Raw genomic sequence first — 24812 nt, forward strand, 5'->3', positions numbered from 1 at the left:
GTGACATGGCCCCACTGGACACAAGAGGGACAGAATCAGTAGGCGAGGCCTTCTAGAATCCTTTAGAGAAGCGAATGAAAATTCATGTTTAGACTTTTCAGTACTATTGGAATGATTTTTTTTTCTAAACAGGAAAATAATGTTATAAAAGCATCTTTGTTAATTTGTTTGCATTCCTCCCCATCTTGGTGTTTTAAAATGCAAAAATTACACCACTTTTTGTACAAAAATATGTAATATTAAAAAACAAACAAGATGTGTTGGCCTGGGCATTTGTGTAAAAGACGTGGAAATGGAGTAAGACAACCGAGACCCATTTTCATCCTTTTACTCAGGAAGAAAAAAATATTTAATATTTTTGTTGTATAAGGAACAATGCCAAGGCAGGTACTTACATTCCTGACCTCAGCAGCACGCCCTCCGGTTTTATAAAGCTATAGGACAGAGCAGTTGGAGAAAGAAGGTAACAAAGAAATTGGAAGGGATGTAGACAGAATGACAACGGACACATGTGCCGTACACTTGGGAGTCCCTGCAGCAGATCTGAATGATGCCAACCAGATCTCCGCGGACTGGTGCCCCTGCGGGATGCAGGAAGTAGTAACACTAAGGGAGTGGTCACAAGGGGGGACAGTCCAGAGGGAAGATGGGACGGGCCACCCTACCTCTCCTCCTGGGGAGGCAAAGGTGCTCCTCCCATCCCTTGCCTCAGCACAGCTTATATACTCCCACTCCAGAGAACTGAGACCCTTTCTTGACACTCCGAGCAGCCCTAGTTCCCTAGACCGCCTCTGCAGGCAGAGAATGGCGAGCGTTGTGAAATGAGGTTCAAAAGTAAAGCAGAACCCAGAGAAAATATCAGAGCTGCCACATGTAGCACCAGCAACAAATCCTCACATTTCTTTTTCCCTGTTCTGAGAGTCCCCTCAGAAGGTTAGATGATCTGAACGGTCCTCCCTTCCCTGCAGTCTCTGCTGACACCAGGCTACAGCCCACACACAAGGGAGCCTCTGCCTTGGGCCCATCTGTGCAAGAGTCATCTTAGGTCTCCTTAAGGACATTGATCTTGGCGCAGATCTTGAGGGCAGGGCCCAACTTGATGTTCATGGCACTCATAAGATGCTCTTCCTTTAGTAATAAAAGGGCCTGTCCATCAATCTCTTGGGAGCGAAATTCCTCTGCAATCTCTTGGCACCCTAGAAGAAAATGGTGAGAATTCATGAGAAACTACATGGTAGCACTGGAGGACCTAAAGTAAATATTAAAGAATGGGTGCCTAATAATAGTTAATTCCAAATCTGACATGGCAAATTTTAATAGCAAATTAGAACAACTGCCGTATTGAAACGAAATGGCCATGATGAAGACCACAGAAATAACTTCATTCCAATGACTTGCGGAGAGGGAAAAGGGAAAACACAAACTACATGTTTTCTTTTAGTTGGAGACATTTTTGTTAAAGAGCCAAGAATTCAGACCAACAGCAAGAAAAGTAGGGTGACTGCTGTGGGAAAGTCTGCCAAGAACAGCTTCCACATTAAACTGCCTGGAAGGGAGTAAGGCAACAATGGCCTCTTAGTTTCTACTGTTCCAACGGAGAAAACATTCTGAGGCGGTCACTGGGTTTAGTGGTTGAGGTGTCCTTAATTCACACTGAAGTGCCTTGTTTGAGAGCCAGCTCTGGCTCCCGACTGTCACTTGGGAAGCAGTGCTGATGGCTCCATGGACGGGGACCTGCTGCTCACCTAAGAGACCTGGACTGAGTTCCCAGCTTCAGCTCCAAACCCTACCATCCAGGAAATGGACCAGCAGAAGGGAGACTGGCCTTTCTGTGCCCCTCAAAGAAAAAGAGCAACTGTATAAAAGTGTGTATATATCACACAAAAGTTATAGATAAGTGATAGTGATACACCAGAAGACAGATAATCAGGCTTTGTAAAGTCATGGAGATACTAGAAGACAACATCCACCCATTAAGAAATTAAGAAACCATGCTGTTAGCTAGCATCCTGAATAAATTTCTTGAGCGTTTGTGTACAGCCATACTCGGGCTCCTGCTGTTACAGTCCCTCTTGGAGGCCCATGGAATGACTTAAGGGGATTAAAGGCTGCAGAGGCCAGCAGTACCTTGGAGAGAAGCAATAAATTCATACACCTCCTCTACACTCCAACGGCTAGGATTGCTGGACAGGAACACGGGGTTGATGCCATGTAATTCTGGTGTAGGTGGAGCTGTGATGGGGTTCCCCAGGTCACGCTCTCCATGCCCAGCTCGTACAGATAACGGCCCAGGAGATGTTGGAGAGAGTGCTTCATCGTAACTGGAATTGTCTGACCCCCGGCTAGAGTCCTCTTGACCCTACACAGAAAACAACAGGTCAAGGTTAAGTGTCTTCAGCTTCCCTGTATTAAGCATAAGGGAGAAACTAACTTTAACATACTGTACAATAACCTGTACTTCATTGCACAAAGGCCCAAGGACCTTCCAAGGACAAGCTATTGTTTCCTTGATTCCAATTGTCCTAAAAACAGATCTAGATTTTCTCTAATACAGGGTAGGGACTAATGGATACAGGAACCAGTGTTCAGGTAAAGAGTTACAAAGGAGGTCAAGGTGAACAAGAGTTCTGGTCTCACACCCATCTACACAGTCTGAGGCACTGTCCTATAGCACAAGAGAAAAAGCCCAGTTTCAGTGGCTGGCTCCACAGCCTAAGTACCAGCATCCCATATGGGTACCATTTCAAGTTCCACCTGCTCCACTTCCAATCCAGCTGCTCCGGGAAAGTAGCAATGGATGCCCTAAGTGCTTGAGCCTGTCCACCCATGTGGGAGACCCAAGAGATGTTCTAGGCTTTGGCTCTGGCTGTTGTAGTCATTAGAGGAGTGAACCAGTGGAAAGAAGATTTTGTTTCTCTCTTTTCAACTCTGCCTTTCCAATAAAAATAATTTAAAAACAAAAAGGAAATAAAGGTAATAGGGAAAAAAGTCCTGTTTGAAAGGTAACTGTGACAGCCACTCACCCGGTGGCGCTTGCCCTGGATCTTGGCCCGGGCTATGTCTGAGGAGCTGCGACGGGGTCCACGCCTGCGAACACGAGCGTAGTTGGCTTCTTGAAACTCTTTCATCTTTTTCCTTTTCAACCGAAACTGGTGGCTACAGCTCACGTTGTACCTATGGGTCAAGGCACACAGCCAGGGTCAAAGGCACTGTGGAGGACTATCTGCCTACCCTACCCTCAGTGAGATTCGGTGTTTAAAGATCAATTTCGGAAAAGACTGAAAGCAAGGAGTGAGCCACAAAGCATCATCTGAAAGCCCTCACTGGAAAGGAGAGTGACGCTGGACTGAGAAGCCAACACGGGATAGAGTGGGGCGGGGCACCTTCAGTACCTCTTAGCGCAAGTCATGGAGCAGAACCTCTTGGAGCCACGAAACTGCTCGGCAGGGGCGTACTTCCCACAGTACTCGCACTTGAGGAGACTCGTCTTCTTATCCAGCTCTGGAAAACAGGCATGGCTGCAGCCACCCAAGGGCTCTGCTGCCCCTTGGGCCACCATTCATCACTCCCACAGCTAGATCCCAACTGGGGGCTATGGTGTGCCCCCAGAGACCTACACAACCTGAGGATCCCAAAAACACCCAGTCAGAAACCCAGCCCCGTGAAGACTTGTCCATCAAGAGCATTTCCAACTCCTCTCCCCACCGTCTCAGAGCTTGCGAGGGGCTGACGGAGCAAGCCCTCTCAGAGGCTATGGTACAAGGCCACTTGGGCTGGTGACGGGTGAGATCTCCAAAGCCAAAGGGAACATATGGCTCTTTGTACAATGGAAGGTGTTTATGCTCAAGGCGAAACAATTCTATCTGGACAACAATGGCTCCTGGCTGGAAACCCTACAAAACCACAGTCATCTGGAGCAAGGCGATTCATGTTCATGGAGACAAGGACATGGTTTTCACCAAATTCGGAAGCAAGCTTCCTGGGAAATGTGAAGTTATGCTCCTCCAGGATTTACACTATTGAAAAGTAAGTAGGCAAGCTAAGTTTGCTCTCATTTAAAAAAAAAAAGTCTTCCTATCTACATCCTACATAATTCATATTCAGGGTTCAGATACAATTCCATTTCTGAATGGGAGAGGACCTTACCACTAATGCTTAGGAAAATATTAGGTAAGAGTTTCCGATAATATGTTACAAAATCTAAGATGAAGAGAATGGAGAAGTGAGACCATCAATGTCATTACCTCTCAGCCTGCTGGCTAGGATTGAGTGAATAATACAAACACTGGGGCTGGCATGGTGGCATAATAAGTTAAGCACTGTGAGTGATGCCGCTACAAGACGTGGCTGCTCCACTTCCGATCCAGCTCCCTGTTACTATGCCTTCAAGAGCAGCAAGGGATGGATCAGAGCATGGCTCAGCCAACTTCGGCCCCTGCCATTCACATGGGAGACTCACATGAAATCCCAGACTCCCAGCTTTAGCCTCACCCAGCCACAACTGTTGCAGCTATTTAGGCAGTGAACCAGCTGAAGGAAGATCAGCTTCTCTTCACCTGTTCACTCCCCAAATGGCCACAAAAGCCAGACCAAACCCAAGAGCCCATGGCTACCTCTGGGTCTCCTACAAAGGCGCAGGAGCCCAAGCACTTGGGCCGACATCCGCTGTTTTCCCAGGTGCATTAGTAGGGAGCTGAATCAGAAGTGGAACAGCTGGGTCTCAAACTAGAGCCCATAGGGGATGTCAGCATCACAGGCAGGGAAGCTTTAGGGATATGCCACATGAGCCCCAAACTTATCTTTACAGTAAGGAATAATGTAACAGGTTATTTTTGCTTGATAAAAGTTCACTTGAGAACTATTTTAGTGTGATTCCACATGCTCCAATATCAAATATGGCTTCTGTGTCTCGACAGACTTCATCTAACTGCTACTTTATGTAAGTAATTACTGTTTCACGCTGACCCGTCAAACACCTGCCTCTGGGTCTCTACTCACCAGCAGACGGGCTGTCCCCTCCCAAGGGGTCACCTGAAGGAGTCTCACTGAGCCCCGTTGGGAGGCCAGTCTGCAGCGGCTTCTCGGACTCCTTCAGTAACTGAGAACAACCCACCTGTCCCAGAAAAAGTGACAGTTCAGTTAGCCTGATTCCTCCAACATTTCCCACTGTCATGTCCTTGTCTGGGCTCTCTCAGTGGAGGGGGAATACTGGCTCCTAGAGAATCACTTTCCATCTGGCTTTCCAGAATAACTTGGTTTTGCTTTTTTTCGGAAGCAGTGGCTTCGTACCATGGCTCCTTACTTAGTTTTACCAATTAAGCCACCCGAGTGCTAGAATCAGTTCTGCAACTCACAGAACCTAGACAAAGTCTCTAACTTGTCCACTACAACTTTCTTTCTTATAAAACAACCTGGTTTATTTTACTAAAAATTACAAAGGCGACTTTCTTCTCTTCCTACTTCTAGACCCGTTTCCTCTTCCTCCTTAACCTCGTGCCACATGGCAATGGCATGCTAGGGCAGCTACATGGCAGCTATCTGACAGGCCCACCTTCGGCCCTGCTCTCACCGGGAAAGGTTCTGCTCCTTCCTGGATGACAAAGCCTTCAATGATGTGGGTGAGAATTTGGGGCTTCACAATGGCCTGTGGGGGTTTCGAGTCACCCATCTGTCTAGAGACCATGGCTAGCGTAGGAGGTGGAGCCGATGGGGCAGGGGTCAAGGCTAAGAGTTCACTGCTTGGGGTGTTAGTATTCACACTGGCCACTGGTTCAGCTTTCTCTGGAAAACAAACACAGATTAAAGAACAGACATAAGATTGCATAAGTAATCCATCCACTAGCTGGATGAGCCACATCTTCTGCTACACTCACGCTCACCCTTCATCATCCACCTGGATGGTTTGTATTTAAGATTTTCTCATTTGTTCACCACGCCTGGGCCTATTTTCTGTCAAGCCAGATCTACCCTTCAGAGCTCATTCAGGAGGAATTTGGGGAGCATTTGAGAAGTCCTTCGCTCACCTCCAAGACTGCTCTTCTCTTCCAGGACCTGCGGGCTCTCAACTGCAGGAGACGCCTTGGCCGGAAGCCCTGAACCCAATGTGGAGACATCGTCTCGGTCCTCCTCAGACTCGGCCTTGCGCTTAACAGACAATGTCTGAGGTTTACCCTAGGAGGTGAATAAGAAACAAACCAGGGTTTGAGATGAATTATAAGGAACCACAATCGCTTCCTTGGTTTTATAGAAAACTCATGTATGCCTCCCATGGTATACTAACATTCCTGACAATCCCCAAGAAATGTAACTTGTGTATGTGGACAAAGGAAAATGCTGTGTTACTCAATTCTGACCTAGAGCTTACATTAATTATGCACCAATCAAGAACTGTCATTTCCCCCAAAGACTAATTCTGTTGACAATGCTTCGATGTCACTTAGAACACAAACCCAGAGCGATTTCACTAACACATTTAGGAGGAACAAGTGTTACATACGTCACTGTCTCTCATAAAATGAGCAGATAAATGCTAGTATTAACATCTTCTCTACTCCCCCATTAAACTCTTACTCCCACTAGCCCCAGGTCCTTTCACACAGGCGACAGTCCCTCCCTTACCGACAGGTGCACAGACTGCATGTAGAAGGCGGCAGGGACCTGGGCCATGACAGGTGAGGAGGTGGAAGCTCCACCCTTTCCCACGTGCGCTGTCCCTTGCACAGGAGCAAGGGTCATCCCAGGGGCCAGTGTAGGAGAGCACTCCTGCAGGGTGCCAGGAGCCTGGGAGGAAGGTGGTGAGGAGGCCAAATGGGCTTGACCAGGCTGCATTGCACCTGGCATTCCCCGGGAAGTGGGTACAGTGGCTGCCAGTTGTGCCAACCCCAAAGCTTGTGCCTGGGCTGTACCTGGCTGCCGGGTGCCCACCACTTGTACAGGGATATGGGGGGGTGGTTGCTGGGCAGCTGACATTTTGGCAGCCCCCAACTGAGGAGGTTTGATGGGCGCTGCAGGTGGTTTGGACTGGATGGGAATGGGTGGCTTGGCAGCTGGGTCAGGTGGCAGGGACAGGGCTGAAGACTGAAGCATGGGTTGAACAACAAGGGTTTGGGCTTGCTGCTGGGACTGAGAAGGGGGGACCTGCTGAGTAGGTGGGACCTGTGGTGGCTGGGGGGCAGGGAGGGTTGTAGTTTGCTGCTGCTGCTGCTGCTGCTGTTGCTGCTGAGCCAGCTGGAGGTGTGTAGCCGTGTGAAGGAGCTGAGACTGCCGATGCTGGAACTGCTGCTGGTGGTGGATGGCAATCTGCTGCTGGATCACCACCTGTTTCTGCTGCAGGTGGATCTGCTGCTGTTGCTGAATCAGTGAATGGGGCTGGATCTGCGTGTACGTGGCTGCAGCGGCAAAGAGAAAAAAAAAGCAGAACATAATCATCCTAAAGTGAAAGTGAACTTGAACATCACCTAATCCATCCTCCTGTCACTGCATCAGGCATCACCAATGAACTCTAGTCTCTTGTTTTCAAGACCTCAAAGAACTCCCTTGGCCAATCAATTAGCACTCCTCAGCAACTCCTTGTGTTCATGTAAGTCCTACAACTAAATCTCCCATCTTTTAACCTGCATTTAGCAAAAGAGAATTACTGGCCTCTTCTTTCTCCATATGATCATTAGTCTCTCTCAAGGGCAGAGTCCACATTTTATTTGTTTTCACTTCCCCAGCAGCCAGCTCTGTGCTAGACACCCAAAAATCACTGTAGAAAGAGTTTAGACGTAGAGAATCCAACTTCTTTCCACGCATTCCTTGTCAGTTCAGGTCACCATCTGAGGAGCCTTCAGAGTCGGCAGCAGCCCCAGCTCTGACCTCACCTACCTCTCTCTGTTTCAGCAGACTGTCAGAGAACACACACACTGTGAAAGGAAAGCTCCTCGAAAATATAAGTGCCACAGTAAGAAAATACCAATGACTACTTAACTCTTCATTGTTCCTAGGCCAATTTCTCTAAGACACATCAGCAGCTAAGGAGCTAATGCTAGAAACAAAGACCGAGACCACCAAGAAGGCAAACGCGCCTAACCCTGTCTTACCCATAGACTGGAAGCAAGTGTAAATTACTTAGGGTCACTATTCTATTGATCCTTTATTATGCTTTAGCACTGATAGAAATCACCACGAGTTGACTAATATTAAACCATGCTTGTACTTGCCAACCTTCAGTGTTCTCAGGCATTTGTTCTATACTGCACAGACCTCCATGAAACACAGAAGGTGAATCTATCCGTTACACTGAGTCCTAAGTCACATGAGCACCGCAATCTGCTCATCCAAGAGGTTTCCAAGAAAATTCTGTGCGATCAGGTGAATGAAAGGGTACAGTGAGTGAACCAGAACACGGGGCCCAAGAACATGGACAAGGAGGACTGCCTAGACCTGGCGGGACAGGTAAGCCCCCCAGCTGTTACCTAGCCTCCTCTCCCTGAGCTGTGCTCAAGGCTGATGGAATGTTCCTCTTGCGGTTCTCCAGGGTCAAGAGAAACAGACAAGAACAAAAGCAAAGAAATACACTCTGGAGATCTGAAACAGGTTTTGAGAGAACATCATGAGTGCTGACAGCTTACCTGAACTAATAAGTGTCTGGCTGGGGGCAGGTGTGGCTGTCCGTGTCAGGTTCATGCCTACGTTCTGCTGACCACTCCCATCTGCTTCTGCCTTCTTGGCCGCTGCACTGTCGGCCTCAGTCTGGCTGCCTTGGCTCACAGTCACTGTTTGGGCTGCAGGCAAGGGCTGCACCACTCCTGTGCCCTTCCTGGGACAGCTTCCACCGCCCATCCCTGAGGACGACAACTGACCCAAACCTGCAGGGGCCTGGCCACCTCCCCCTGGCCCCAGGGACCCTGGCATGCTATTCCCACTGCCTCCGCCAGCTTGACTAAGGTTGAGGGACTGGCCTGAGGTCCCGGAGGAGGCCTGTGCCACAGCTAAGGCCTGGTTAGAGGCCTGAGAGAGGCTAGAGACAGGGGAGGCTCCAGGAGGAATGGCCTTCTGAGTGGAGCCTGGCATTTGGGATCCTTGAGCTGAGGCCTGTTGGTTCCTCACTGCCAAGTTCTGAACCTGAAAAATAGGAAAAAATGGATTGAGAAAAGGAGGACTGGAGGCATGAAGGCTAGATTTCTGTGACTCAGCTCATACCCCTCCCCTTCTTTTATGGTATACGTTAGAGGCCTCCAGTCCTCCAGAGAGACTATATAGGAATCAAACATCTGATTTTTCATCTTCTTTCACTATTAAGCCTGTCATCAAATTTGATTATTTATTCTCTTTATCTTCCCTGTCCTCTCCATTCATTCAACATCTACCAGATACTGAAAAGGCACGAATGAGACAGTTCCTACGCTTAATGTATACTTCCTACCAGAAAATACAGAGATTCACCAATTATGATGTAACCATATGCATAAATACAGAGAAAGAAAATCCACTGGAACTGGGGAGACCCAGGAAGTCATGTCAGATCTAAAACAAGCAACGTCTGCTCTGGGAAAGGCATGACTTACAGCATTTACAAGGCCACAGAACCAAGAAAACATTTCATTGTGTTTCCAGAGCTAAGAGCGCAGAAAGAAATGAAGCTAGGAAGGTAGGCTGGGGCTAGGGAGGTAAAAATGTGCTAGATCATTAAGATGTTTGGGAGAGTCTGAACATTAAACTATTAATAGCAAGTTTATCTTCTTATTGTGTTCCCAACATCAACAAGGTATGCAAATCATGGAAAGAAATGATGACTGTCTAATTGACTATACAAAGACACTGAAGAGAATTTGTCTAGTTGAAATCACTCTTTCATACATTTTTTTCCCCCATATTTACTTTAGGCGGAGTTACAGAGAATGAGACCTTCCGTCTTCTGGTTCACTCCCCGAATGGTGACAATGGCAAGACTGGGCCAGCCTGAAACACCCTCTGGGCTTCCCATGTGGGTGACAGAGGCCCAAGGACTTGGGCCATCTCCCGTTGCTTTCTCAGACACATGAGCAGCAAACTGGATTGAAACTGAAGCAGCCAGGACTTGAACTGACACTGGCATGCCAGTGCTGCAGATGGTGACGCAACCTGTTGCACCACCACATAGGCCCCTTTTGTGCATTTCTGATACAAATATGGGGAAAAGAAGAAAAAATTTCGTATGATATCCTGAAGTTAAACCATTTACTCACCCTCCAGCCAGGAATTCCACAAGATAATCTCTTACCATGTGTACCTGAGAGATGTATGGATTATTTATAGATAGCATTATTCTTAGCAACAAGGGCCTAGAAGCACCCAAATGACCATCTACAGAATATAAAATGAATTAACAGTAGTTTGTTCACACAAGAGATTATATAGAAATTAATGAATTATAATGAAAGAAAAAACAAACAAACAAACAAAAAGAACCTTGACAATACGCCGTTGAGACAGCATTGAGGGCAGGCACTGTGGTCCAGGAGGTGAAGCTATGGCTTAGCGTGCCCACACTGCAGCTTACAGTGCCTTAGATGGATTCATTTCTCATCTAGCTTTCTGCTAACGCAGCCCGAGAAGCAGTGGATTCCCAGGCCCCTGCCACAACTGTGGGAAAGCTGAATGAAGTTTCTGGTTCCCAGCTTCAACCCAGCTCAGCTCCGATCGTTCTAGACCACCGGGGAATGAACCAGTAGGTGCGGGAGCTCTCTGTCCCTCTCTGCATTGCAAGTAGCATTGATAACAGAGAACATTCTTGAAAAGATTATATGCTGAACAAGGACCTGGTCAATTTAGTACACGTGAAAACAGATGTGACCTGTGGGATTTGCTCCAAAGTACCATGAGCAGAGAAGGACCCAAACAGACTGGTCATGAGGTGATCATTACTGGAGCTTCATGGCAGGTATGTAAGGACCCATAGTTTTTTTCTCTATTTGGGAGTAGCTGACATTTTCCTTAACAAAAACAATGTTTCACACATATATAAAGTACAATATAACTATGTAAAAATGGAACAAGGGAAGAGATAAGCATCCAGTAACTACTCTTGAGTGAGGGCGGTCAGTGCATGGAACTGGGGATTGCTTCCCATATTATCAAAAATCACCCAGTAACTAAAAGTGGGTCAGGGACAGATCAACGAGGACAGTGTAGGGAGACAAATGTTATCATTTCCCAAGTTCTGTCTACAAAATACTAATAATGTTGTATATCTTCTCATTGGAAAATATTTATCCTGGGCTGGGCATATAGCAAGTTAAACCTGCTTGCAAGGCTGACCTCCCATATCAGAGTGTTGGGTCCAGTTCTAGCTGCTCCACTTCTGATCCAGCTCCCTGCTAACACTCCAGATAAGACCGCAAAAGGCAGCCCAAGGACTTCAGCCCCTGGAATCCACATGGGAGACCCAGGGGGAGTTCCTGCTTCAGCCTGAGCTCATGGCCCCCACCCCCCCCCCCACTCCCGGCCACTGCAGCCATGTGGGCAGTCACACAGGAGACACTTCCAGGCTCTAGAATCAGGTACCATCTCTCCCTCCGTGACACTCTGCTCTTCAAATTAATAATAATGTGGAAAAGGATGGTAAGGAGGTAAGGCTGAACAAAACTATTAGAAAACCAGTCCAGTGAGCCAAGTGAAAATAGTAACAACTTAGATGCAGGCAGTGACAGAAGGCAGCACTTGAGAGTTTTGCATGACTATCAGGAGGGGCCGGCACATCATGCTACTCCTCCACCTGCAGTGCCAAGCATTCCATCAGCTCCCTGCTTCTGACCCAGGAAGGTAGAGAAGGGTGGCTCATACAGGAGACCTAGAAAAAGCTCCTGGCCGCTGTCTCCTGGCTTCGGACTGGCTCAATTCCAGCCACTGTGGCCATCTGGGGAGTGAACCTGTGAAAGGAAGACCTCCCTCTCTGTAAAATCTGCCTTATGAATAAAGATAAATAAATCTTAAAAACAGGACTGGGTACTGGAGCACACAGTATTACTTGGAAATTAGTTTTTCACATCAGTTTCCTTTATATACTGGCTTGTTTTGACTTTTTCCTACCCTCCCTACATTCCACATGATCTGCTCGCTCTCCCTTCACTCCACCTCTGCAGAGAAACAGAGACAGCATCCTATGAGCCTTATTTCATGGCTTCCAGTACTCAGCCTACACGCCACCCGCACCCATCACTTGCTATTCCTACAGTCCTTTTCCAGGCTCTGGGTCCTGTCTGCCCCCTAGCCTCCACAAGCTGACCCTGTCAACTGTGCCTCGGCTCTACAGCCTGTCCCCGTGTAGGGATTTCCTCCTGTGGCCATGTCTGACCACATGTCCTCTTCCAGCAGCTTCACCTTGCCTTCTGTCACCCACCCAAACTCTTAATTTTGTATATTCACTGCACTCATTCCCATCATTCGTTTGTCAAACATATACTACTCTAGACTCATCCCCCACCCTACTGCAGCAGCACCCACTCTGTGGTAGGTCCAGCATTCTTTCCCTACGTACTGGGAAGAGTGGAGCACGTCCCCTTCTACACACACATGTCTCTGAACAGTCAGCCCACTCATCTTCAAGTCTGGACCCCATCCTCTCCCCTGTGTCACTCTTCTCCACTGCCTTTGGTTAGCCTGCCAGCCCCTTCCACATTTCCACCTTCCAAGGGCTCATCCTATGGCTGCAGGTGCCATTCTAAATGCTCTCTTCCATCCCCATCATGTTCCTTGGCAGTTCTCAACACCCGTTTATTTTGGCTATCTTTACATCTCCTTGTGGACAGCTCACAAGCACTCCTCAATGTGCACATCCACAGCACAATCTCACTCTGGATCCAATTCTCCACAGCCTGTCATGGAGTAAACAGCGCCACCACGTATATCACTGCAGTGTGTGGCCTCTGATCTTTTCTGGCCTCTGCCTCAACTTGCACATCCACTGAATTGGTTCATTGCTTTCAAGAATTTTAAGTCACTCTCAAATCTACACATTTCTGTCTACCTCCAACATGCCACCCACCTAATCCACCAGCTTTCTTCTAACCTGCTGTAGGCCTCTAATCTCCCTGTATCCACACTCACCCATTTCTATTTAATCCTCACAGGGGGAGTCAGCACATATCATTTCTCCACATGTCTGAAATCCTTTCAGAGGATGGCCCTTTCATGAAGCACCAGCCCTATACACAGCCTCTAAGGCGTGTAAGACGAGGGTTCCCTCTGCTCCCCCCTCTTTTCTAGCTCACTCTGCTAAACCGTGGGAAATATGCCTTCATTCCAGTTCTCAGCCTAAACAGCTCCTTCCCCCCGGGAGCCTTGAGACGCAGTGTTCGACTGCCTTTAACACTCTGCCACTCCTACAAACCCAAAATCAAATGTCACCTCCTGGAGTACCTTATCCTTTCTAATTAAGTAATCGTTATACCACTTAGACAGCCAGCGGTTTCCTGCCTGGAGCTTCAGTGCTCCCTGACTACCATAAATGTAATGATCACGACTTTCTTGGACATCCGAGGCCAAAGAATGTCTGATCCACTAATAATAAACGTTAACACTCGACAACACTCAAGTTCAGGCAGTTACACACATCATATCATGTAGTTCTCACAGCACCCTGAGGTAGGAATACTATAATACCTATTGCACAGATGTCCAAGACCTTACGGAGTAAGGCAAAGCTGAAAACTGACCCAAAGTTCAGATGCACGCTTTTAACCCTTGCTATCTGTCAACAGTAATCTGACACTCAGACATGTGATGAATGAGCAGACACATGAAAGGGAAGGCTGGACAGGGAAGCGGTAGTAACTCGCTTCCACCACAGCCTTTTCTTACCTTCTGCCGAGATGACCTCCGAGGAAGCTCACCACGCTTCCATGGGAATATGTTCCCGGAGGACTGTTCCTAAAGCACTTTCCTTATTCTGTTAATAAAACTACTGTTCAGGAGCCAGTGATGGTCCCTGCATGGGTGAGGTTACCTCAAGTCTCCTTGATTTGCCTTTGAGGTCTCCTGCCTTGCAATGACCTCCCCTATCCATCAGGCCATGACTGTCACTTAATCTAGCCTGTCATCCCCAACCACCACCTTGCACACTCAGAAATATATGATCTGTTATCTTACAACTTGCTTTTTCCTTTGATTTTATTCTTATTCCAAATCAAGTTCTACATCTCTCAAGATTCCACTCAATATCCCACAAAGTAACACAGCCGACTCCCCGCTAACCTCTTGGGTCTCTCCAAGCTGCTGCCACTCCACTGAGCACTTTCACTGTCTAAGCGCTTCATAGATCAGATTCATTTCCTTTCAGTCCTCCCAAACCTCTAGGACACATCTGAGCACAGCAACAGAAAGAGCTCAACATTTACTTGCCATCCAATAAGACGAAAAAGATGAAATAACTACAGGTTCTATAATTAAGATTTTAGTTTGTATTCCTTCTATATACACAAGGAGCTAAAAATGAAAACATAAGTGCTTGGAAAACAAGTCAGGGAAAGTACAGTGACCAAGACTTTCACTGGGAGAAGCAGTGAACAAGAGCAGACTCAAAGTGGAGAGCTATGGTAACTCGTGAGCAAAGGAACCACACACTCTTCCAGCAACTCAACCAGGTCAGCTTCACGTCTAAACGCAGAATTCACTTGGCACCCCCTAACCTTCAGGAGACAACACTGTGGGAGAGAAGTAAGACTCTGTGATTAAAAAAAAAAAAAAAGAGCTACCAAGGATGAGGAGTTAGGAGATTTCCCCTGAGATCAGACTTCCCAGGTCCACAGGGTTATTTCCAGGCAGATCTACCACTCTTTCTAACTCTAATCAACTCAGAAGTTATAAGAGATCCAAGTTTTGTAGTGATTAATGAAAGGGAAAACACACAGACACACAAAAACAAGAATATGAGAAATGCTAACAGACAAGAGGATGGACCCCGGTCCGTGGTCATCCCCTTCGTCCTCCCCAGTGTCCATCCACAGGTGAAGTGGTTGCCACTGACCTGATCAGCATCTGCATGGACTCCAGGAGACTGAGCAGATGGTACCTCCTGCTGGACTGCAGCCACCGCCCCATTAGGCATCAGGATGAGTTGGGAGGCTAGAGGCACATTCCGGCCCAGGGTCCGGTTTACCTGCAACAGGTTTCCCAGCTGTGGCTGGCGAGGAGAGGAGGAAGAGGAAGAGCAGAGAGGACAAGAGGAAAAGACAGAAGAAAATGGAAGGGAAGGACCACAATACAAAATAAACAAAGGGTATTAAACAGCTAAGCCCTGCCCCTTTCCACACCAACCCAGAACCTCTCACTCTCCTTAAGTGATGAATCATCCAGAAGAAAACCTAGAATATGCAGAACCTTACAGGCTGGTAACAAAGAGCCAACCATCAAAGAAACGGAGATGTGGATTTTAGAACAAGCACTAGTAAGTAGGTAGGTTGAGAGGTAACACTTGGAATTTGTACAGTTGAGCCACAGGTTTAATGGCTAGTCTATATCTAACACTTCTAACTTAGCTAAACTTTAAAGTCAGCATCCTCTACGTTAGGATCTCAGTATAGCCTACAGGTTACCAGTGAATCCTGAGCACTTCTAGAGAAAGTATGGCATGGAAAGTAGACCAGCTTACCTCAGAACATCTGAGTAATTACGGATAAATACAGAAGCATGCAATCACATCTTTGACAATGACAAACCAATCATGCTGCTGGGACCATGTGGTGACTGTCTGTGAACTTACCCGTAGGTACATTTGGGCCTGGGACTGGTTGAGGGGTGGGGAGGTGGTGTTCCCCAGTAACACAGACTGGGTCAAGGTGGTGGCACTGGGAGAGCTCACACTCTGGGAGCGGCTGATGAGCTGTGCGGCCGACGTAGTGGCCAGGTTGATCTGCAGGGCACAGAAAAGAGCCAGGACTCAGGAGAAGTTAAGAAAACAATAGACATGAGTGACAAATTCAGAGCAAGGCCAGCAAGAAGAGTATCTCACTTCCACGGTGTTGGAGGGAAATGAGTATTAGTAAGTCCCTACCCCAAACCAAATCCTGGCTTCTTCATGTTATTACCAAAGTGGGAAGTAGAAAAAAAAAATTGCTACCTAGCAGTGTTAACAGTTGAGAATCAGACAGGACAGATTTTATGTCAATGAACTCCTTCCCTTTCCTTTGTCACTGCCTCTTGTTCCCCAGGACTCCTCACTCCTTCCTTAGAGCTCCTCAGCAGAGACCCCTATGTGGTTCCCAGGTTGGTTACCCGCCCTGACGACCCTTCTCTACCAGGAACAGTTAGCAACGGCACAATCGGTCCCTTCAGGTCAGCAACACAAAGCCATCTCACCCAGAGACAAGGGGAGGAGAGGCGACACTCACGGAGGCCTGTGAGGTGGTGGCCTGCTGCTGGGCAGTGCTGGTATTCGGGGAGCTCGCCTGCCGACTGGCAGCGATGGTGGCCTGTTGAAAGGGAAACAGCAGACCATGAGGGGAAAAACCGTTCATCTTCAATAATCAATCATAGACACAAAACACACGGAGATGGCAGGAAAGAACAGATCCTATACGTACTATGCATTCGATCTCCCAATAACCCTCACTTGACTACGCTACAAACCCAACAACCTGCACCACGACCCTCCCGGGCAAACAAGAGTTTGTCTGCTGTCTTCAGGTGATTCAGCCTTCCAAGCTGAACACTGTGAGGCCCAGACGTCATTTTCTACAGCGCATTTTGTTAAGCAGTAAGAATAAACATTCAAGTCAATTTTTTTTAAACTTTTTTTTTTAAAGAAAAAGGATTTAATTTGAAAGGCAGAGAGGACCGATGACTTCACTCTGCAGATGCCTGCGACACCAGGGCTCCATCAGGCTGATGCCAAGAGCACAGGGCTCGGTACAGGTGTGCTCCTCCCAGGGCCCGCAGCAGCACAGACCCAGCACTAGCACCGGACCCAGAACTCCAGTCTCCAGTAGGGATGGGAGAGCCCCAGCTAGGGACAGAGGGACACACAGCTGTACTCAGTCCCCATCCTTGCTTTCCCAAGTGCAAGGATGCAACCAGGAAGGAAAAGCAGGACTTCGAGAAACACAAGACATGGAGGTGGGCTGCCTCATGGAGAACTACTGCCTTCAACCACGTTATTTTACTTAACCCAACAGGCCTAAAATACTATCACTTCAACACATAACAAGTATGTCACAATTACTGAGATATTTTCTACTTTATTCATCTAAACTTTGCATTTGAAAACTTTTCCTTTATTATTCATAGCAGAGAAAGTATCAAAAATATCAAGTTTTCATCTGTTTTCCTGCACCCCAAATCCCAAAAATCCCACAGGGGCAGTGGGAGGGCTCAGATGGATTCCTGCGCTTGTATGAATCACCAGATTATAACACAGGCACATCAATGTCAGGGGACACACTGCTTTTATAACAAGCACTAAGCAAAAGCACACTTTGTTCCACAGGGAATTTTTACCATTATTATTGCTTTGACTTTTTTTGTCTTATTCTGACTTTGACAAAGTTGAAGATTTGAGTTTACCATTAATTTTTCTTTTATTGGAAGACGAAAAAAATGTATGTCAAGAGTCTACCTTTCCAATAGGCCCTTTCATCAGGATAGTTTGTCTTCGAGGGAATCACACGGAACAGTTCAGGGAAAATTTTGTTAAGGTTTATTTATTTTTCCTGGAAAGGCAGATTTTATAAGGAAGGAGAGCAAGATCTTCCATCTGCTGGTTCACTCCCCTAAAGGCTGCCATCATCCACTGCTTTCCCAGGCAATTATCAGGAAGCTCTGGATGGGAACTGGAGCAGCTGGAACACAAACTGGCTGGCGCCCATCTGGGATGCCAGCACTTGCAGGTGGAGGCTTAGCCAGTTGAGCCAGCACATGTGAAACAAGGACTGTTTTAAGTTTCCTTACAGTTTGAATATGCCTTCTGCCCTCACATTCTGTTGATTTTCTTCATTCATATTTAGATACATACATATTTAGGAGCAAGCACATCAGGGATGCCTGCGTTTGGTACTCAGCTCCATTTCCTAACTCCAGGTTCCTGTTAGTGCCAATCTTGGAAGGCAGTAGATGATGGTCCAGGTAACTGGGTTCCTGCCACTGCTGTGGGAGACGGACCTGGACTGAGCTCCCAGCTCTCCACTCGGCCCAGCCCCAAGCACTGCAGTCCCGCTCAGTCCCATCACTGTGGGCATGCAGGCTGTGAGCCAGCTGACTGCAGCTCCCTCCTTCTCCAAGTCTCCCATTTATCTGTCTCCCTTTGCCTCTGAAAAAGTAACTTTAAATACACACACACATAAACTATACCAAGGGAATAGAACTCTAATGCTTTCTCTGCACATACAGGATAACAGTATGGAGACTTTGGGAACTGCATTAATATTTCTAAAGATTTATTTTTTTTTATTATTTTTTCATTGGAAAGGCGGATGTACAGAGAGAGGAGAGAGAGAGAGGAAGATCTTCCGTCCGAAGACTCACTCCCCAAGTGAGCGCAACGGGCCGATACTATGCCGATCCGAAGCCAGGAGCCTCTTCCGGGTCTCCCACGCGGGTGCAGGTTCCCAAAGCTTTGGGCCGTCCTCCACTGCTTTCCCAGGCCACAAGCAGGGAGCTGGAAGGGAAGCGGGGCTGCCGGGATTAGAACCGGCGCCCATATGGGATCCCGGGGTTGCAAGGCGAGGACTTAACCACTTGCGCCACCGCGCCGGGCCCGAACTGCATTAATATTTCTTAAGACATTAATATTTACTAGTATGTTTGTTAAATATTTGCTTTATGCAATAGCAAGGTATTGCTATTTCACTTTCACTTTTTTCAAGCTTCTGTTTTCAAACCAGCCCATCATAATTTTACACGTTTAGGAGGTATGGCAAATTCTAAATTCTTACAGCTTATCTCAACTTGAACTAGCCACATTTTAAGCACTCAATAGTTACGGCTGGCCACTGGCTTCCACAGTGTATTTCAGAAACATTCTACCTCTAAAACGTGACTCTCCCACAGAACCTCAGGAGCTAAGACCCATCCAGACTGCACTCTCAGCCTGGCTGCACAGAGAACGCAGGATGGCCCCAAGGGCTCCCCACCCACCTGCAGTGCCCGCCCCCCTCCCTTGCGGGCCAGCTGGCTGCCCACCTCTCACCTGCTGGACGGCAGCCAGGCTGTGCAGCTGGGCATTGCTGAGCTGCTGCTGGAGCATGAACTGGTGGAAGTACTGAGCTGCATTGGGCTGCCGCTGTAGTGCCTGCAGAGCCTGGGGAAAGAAAGACGAAATGGTCAGGAACTCTCACTCTGTGATTCACTGTAACCAGGGGGAAGGGTAATGTGGACCTGAGAGACACCAAGGGAAATGGGAGACTGGATGAAATCCATGCCCTTTCCCGCACTGTTACAGCAGAACCAGTATGTCCATCACAGTCCTCTAAAACCCAGAGAAGCAGTTACTTCTTCTGACACTAGGTCTCTACCTCTCAAATGATTTTTTTTTTCAAACCAAAAGTAATATCCCAGTTACATTAAGTTAAGGTGACTGATACCTAAAATGTTGGAAATAATGAAAAAAATAGCACAAACGGCTTCTGAAAGATTAAATCAGGTAGAGTTTCAACTAATTGGCATTTCCCAGTACCTGCAGTATGATGCTGATAAGTGTTAATAAAGTGACTTGTAGAACAGGCAGTAACGCAAGGTTTAAGCTGCCACTTGCAACACACACATTCCGTATCCATGCCAGTCAGAACCCCACTGATACCCATGTAGGAAACCCAGAGAAAGTTCCAGGCTCCTGGCTTTGGTCTGACTCAGCCCTGGGCATTGTGGGCATCTGGGAAGTGAACCACAAGATGAAAAACCCATCTCTCTGTTACGCCACCATTCAAGTAGATGAAAACAAACATTTAAAAAGGATACTGGCACTTCACTTTCAGTGTTAACTGGATATTACTGAACTCCTTAATCATTAGAACTACACTAACAGAATATACAATGTAACAATCAAACAATTTTGTAAAATAACAGGCCTCATTTCCAAACACGAAATGTGCTACCTATCCAGAAGCAGATCTGTGAGGAGGCAGGTGACATGTCCTCTGCTCTGGGTAACGAACAAAGACTGAAAAACTTACCATCTAGGACAATAGGAGGGGACACATCTCTGCCAAGCTTCATTTGGATATTTTACCTCACTCACAGCCCAAACAACATCTACTTCAAACTTAGCCTGCTACATGGCGAATGAATTTAAAGCTCTGCCTATCCTGGCCTTGGCAAGACCAGCCCAGATGGTGTTGCAAGCCATATAGGATCCACAAACCAGATGGGTGCCATACGAAGAAACAAACGGTTAGAATCCAGCTAGACGCACACTGAGCTGAAAGAATGAATTTCATTCTGTTTGCTTATAAACTCCTAAGACTCCCATTAACTAGAGAGAACTGTGGTCATTAACGATCCCCACACTTCCCCATCTGGCTGGCAAGGAACTGTGACAATAATCCTCCAGTGTCCTTGCCTACCCCAAGGCAACACTCACCTGCACTGCCTGTCGCTCGTACAGGGACATCTGAGCTATCTGGGGCCGTGAGCTGCCCCCAGAGCTGGAACTGCCATTGGTGGAGTTGGAGTTCTGCTCGCTCTCAGTCTCCATGACAGCGTCCCAGAGTCCCCAAGGGTGGTGCTCGGACTCAAGACCTAGACAGAAACATTATAAAGGGTTAACACTGACACCTCCACGTGCATGCCATCTGTGTCACGACTCAAGAATACTGTCCATTATCTAGACATCTTCTTTTTCCAGTAACCATGCTTTCATCTCAGAAGTCCCACCTCTGCAATATGCCCTTAACAACCCTCCCCCCACTATCTTCTGAAATACTCCCGCTTGTCAAAAGAAACAACCTCACGGCTGTCATCAAGTAAAATGCACAGAACGTCAAGATGGTCCTTGACAACACTAATGCCACTTTCTAACAGTTTCAGAGTCTTCCAGTTTGAAGTTCACTGTCAACTCAGTTTGTATCTGCATCTGCACCATTATCATCTTTACAGTGGTTACCATTTGCTGGAGTTGACCCCTGTCCCTGGGCTACACACTTCACCTGTATGCCACACTGCCCCACGGGAACGTCACCACCCTTATTCTACAACTGCAGGAATGGGCTTCCTGAGGTTAAGATCGAGCTGCCCTAGTGCACACCAAGTCTTCACTCTCGTTCATTTCACTTCTTCAAACCAAGAAATCTGATAGGGCAGTATCACTAAGTGTAAGAACTCTTTCATCTTTCCTTCAGAGTGACATGGTTCCGGGAAGGTAATAAAACTGTAAGATAGTTGAGCTGGCCTCACCCCACACACCAACTGGCTGATCCAGCTCAGGATACTGTTTCCAGTCCCCTAAGTGTACAGCTTTTCCTACACCTCAGGTTCCGTATTTGTACAGGAACATACATCAGACTCTATGTCAAGGACCATTTTCATATACCCTCCCAGGCAGACAAAGCACACTAAACAAAGATGAAACTCTTCAGGAGGGCAAGAGTCAACTTAGTCTCTCAAGTGTCAGAATTGACCCTCGCGGAGCACACGACGGATGCAAGACACATGCGAAAACATCACTGAGACAAAGCAAAGAGACAGAAGATACCAAGCAAGACAAAACTGCCTTGCAACGGGTGCTAAATAAGTTTTTTGTTGTTGTTCATTTTTATTTCTTTTGTTAACGCTAATCGTTACATTTGCTACTTTTGAGGCACCAGCCCACTAGTAATACTTGGCCACCAAAGCACACGTTTAGGAATATTAACCTCCAACTAGAATTTTTGCTAAAGGCTGTTAACGAATTTATGAGGGTGAATGATTTTCTAGCATCCAACAAATGCTAGAGTCCACAAAAAATTTACACTGCTCCGTCACAGCCCTAAAGCTGAAAAAACTTCTCACTCTCACACTCCCAGTATCCTCCCATCACAGCACAATTCCCCCAAGAACTCTCCCCAGCGCTTCGGTTGCATTGAAGAACAGCCAATATCAGTGCAAATACATCCTTATCCCGCACCGCCCCCCGCCCCCCGGAAGGACAGAGGGGCAGGCATGGCAGCCTCAACGCCAGCCTACTTTCTCCCCACAGCTTTTGCCAAAATATGAAAGCACTAAACAGATACAGACCCATGAATCCTCATAATCGGCATGTGAAGGGAAAAAAAAAAAGTGGGTAAGGGTTAGAGTTCGGCAGTTTTAGGGAAGCCTGGGCTGACTTGGCTGGACTCCGAGACAGGAGACCGCATGGGGACAGTAACCCCTACATTCACGTGTGAAAAAGCCCATAAACTGTCTGAAAAAAAAAAGACCCTCTCCCCACCCCCAAGTGGGTATCTTACAAGCTCTTAACAGACTGTGAAATAGAACACAAATAGAAATGGCTCCACTTAACTTCTTTCCATATAATCAACGGGAACTGTCACCCAGACCATGACGGGGGATTAGAGGCACAGACATGGAAACATTTAGGGGAGCAGTATTGTGCCTCCTAAAAAGTTGCACAGGCAGAGCGAATGGTAACTTTCAGAATTAACCTGGAAGAGGAGTGCAAAGCTGAGCACTGGGGAAATCCGGGCAGTGGCTAAGTCCCGTTCCTCCTGATAAGGGGCATTGGAGGACGGGTGGGCACGGACTTCTAGAAGCGGGCTAGAAAGGGAAACTGCAGTGGAGCTACGGAATCCATACCCCCTAAGCATTTAAACTCTGTCTCGTAGAGGAAGCAACCTGGAGAACGGGGTCTGCGGGCACCCGGGGGAGCGGGGTCCCCGTTGGCCAGAGAACCCTGAGGTTCCACCACCGCCCCCCCCCCACCAAGAGCCACGAATTCCACCAGGGCAAGGGGGCGGGGTGTGCCAGGAGCGAGCTGACCCCCAGAGGGAGCAGGGAAGTGTGCTTTTGGATAGCAGGAGACAGGCAGGAGGGACGCACAAGTCCAGAACCCAGCGGAGCCGCGAGCAGCAGCAAAAGGAAAAGTACTAGACAGCATGTTCGGGGGGATGGGGAAGGAGGGACCCCAAGTCAGGGGCAGGAGAAATGAATGAGGAGGGGAGAAAAAAGGAGCAGTGGGTGACGGGCAGCCAAAACCTTCGGGGAGGGTTTGGGGGCAGCCAAAGGGAAGAGCAGGCAGGCACAGCCGCTGGGGGGAGGTACCCGGGGCGTCACACACACACACACACACACACACACACACTCTCCGAGGTGGCTGCAGACGCAGCCCCGCGCGGCCAAGCCCCCAGAGCGCCTGCCCCTCCCCAGCCCGCCCGGTTACCTTCGCGCCCGGCTCGCGGCACCCGCGTCCTCCCGAAGGGGCGTCCACCTCATGGGCCGCGCGCCGTCCACCGCCACCACCGCCACCACCGCCACCACCACCACCACCCCTCCCCTCCGCGAGCCGATCGCCGCCAGGCTGGGGCGGGGGGCTCGCTCGGGCCTCCTCGGCGGCGGGCTCCCCTCGCCTCCTCCCCTTCCTGGAGGGGCGGGGTGGGAGGTGCCCGGCGCGGCCGCCGCTCCCCGCCCCGCCCGGCTCGGCCAGGCCTCGGGGCTCGCTCGGGGCCTTGTCACTTCCTGCCCGGCCGATGAGGTGAGTTGGGGGGGGGCGGCTCGCGGGCCGGGGGGCTTCAGAGCCGGGCTGGAGGAGGGGGTGGGGGGCTGGCGGGGAGGTGCTTCCGGGGCAGCCGGACCCCTCCCCCGGCCCGCCCCCTCCCCTCGGCGCCCTCCCGAGCGGCCCTGGTTTCCTGCCGGCGCCCGTTGCCATGACGACGCCGCTCCCGGGCCTCGGCGCCCCCAGGCCCCAGCCTAGGGTTGCTGTTGGGTTAGGATGGGATGGGGTTTCTTTTTTCTTTCTTTTTTTTTTTTTTTTTGCTCCTTCTTTCACCTCTTTTTTTTCCTTCCTCCTCCCCTGCCTTTTCTTTCTCTACGAGTGGTGCTCGCCGGTGGGAGGGACAACACGAGGATAAAGTGCTGGCCTCTAGTGGGGAACGCACCTCCAGGAGAGGAGTGGGAGTAGGGAGGGAAGTGACGTGCAAGGGGAGAAAGAAGGTGTTTTCTGGAGCTCCTGGGAATAAGGGCTGGAAAGAAAGGATCAAAGGGACCAGAGGCAGAGAGGGAGGAAGAGCCAAAGGCACACACCCCCCCTCCAAAAAAAAAAAAAAAAAAACAACGGCGGTCTCGGGGAGCAGAGACTGCGGAGGAAAGGACAGGGAGGGGCAGGGAAAAAAAAAAACTTTGAAGGGAGGAGGACAAGAGCCTGATGATTGTTGAGTCCCTCGCCTCAACTCCCAGAAAAGCGGGAAAGCCCGCTCGCTGCGCTCCAGCGGCGAGCCTTTGCAAGCTGCGACCGCCTGCAACCGGCCTTCCGTTCCGTGGAGATCTGGGGTGTTTTTTTTTTTTTTTTTTTTTTTTTTTGCGGGGGGAGGGATGTCACTGGGTGCAAACAGAAGAGAACGACAGAAAACCAGGCGAAGGGCAGGGTATCCAGAGATGCAGAACAATGGGGCCCTATTTGGGAAAGCAGCAGTGAAAGGGGGTGGGGGGTAGCCTTTGTCGTGTTGCTCCGTGTCAATGTATCCGTTTTTTAATTCTCTCTCGGACTTGGTGCCACGGGTGTTTATGAAGCACGCACCAGGCGCCAGGCAGTGTTTGGGAAGGTCGGGTTTTATCCCGTGCACAAAACAAAGATCGCGGCCCAGGTGAAGCTTTCCAAACAGGAGGGATTGTCTTGTGGCTCCGTAACCGGGATTGGTCCGTTTTCGGTTGGCGTCAGAGTTTTTTTCGAATCT

General features: G+C 48.6%; 1 protein-coding gene across 1 annotated transcript; it reads right to left on the minus strand.

Moving 5' to 3' along the window:
• Positions 1–159: 159 nt before the first annotated feature.
• Positions 160–23374, minus strand: PHC1 (polyhomeotic homolog 1). The gene is made up of 15 exons (XM_040972207.1): positions 23303–23374; positions 20531–20688; positions 19142–19252; positions 16350–16430; positions 15722–15871; positions 14987–15142; positions 8613–9105; positions 6619–7388; positions 6024–6171; positions 5570–5781; positions 4999–5113; positions 3393–3501; positions 3024–3174; positions 2128–2359; positions 160–1196 (listed from the first exon to the last, which is right to left on the minus strand). The coding sequence occupies exons 2-15, from the start codon at positions 20642–20644 to the stop codon at positions 1042–1044; spliced, it is 2997 nt and encodes a 998-aa protein (XP_040828141.1). The 5' UTR covers positions 20645–20688; positions 23303–23374; the 3' UTR covers positions 160–1041.
• Positions 23375–24812: the final 1438 nt, after the last annotated feature.

The sequence above is a fragment of the Ochotona curzoniae genome, unplaced genomic scaffold (assembly GCF_017591425.1).
Source record: "Ochotona curzoniae isolate NIBS_2020 unplaced genomic scaffold, NIBS_Ocur_1.0 contig_2235, whole genome shotgun sequence".
Taxonomy (NCBI): domain Eukaryota; kingdom Metazoa; phylum Chordata; class Mammalia; order Lagomorpha; family Ochotonidae; genus Ochotona; species Ochotona curzoniae.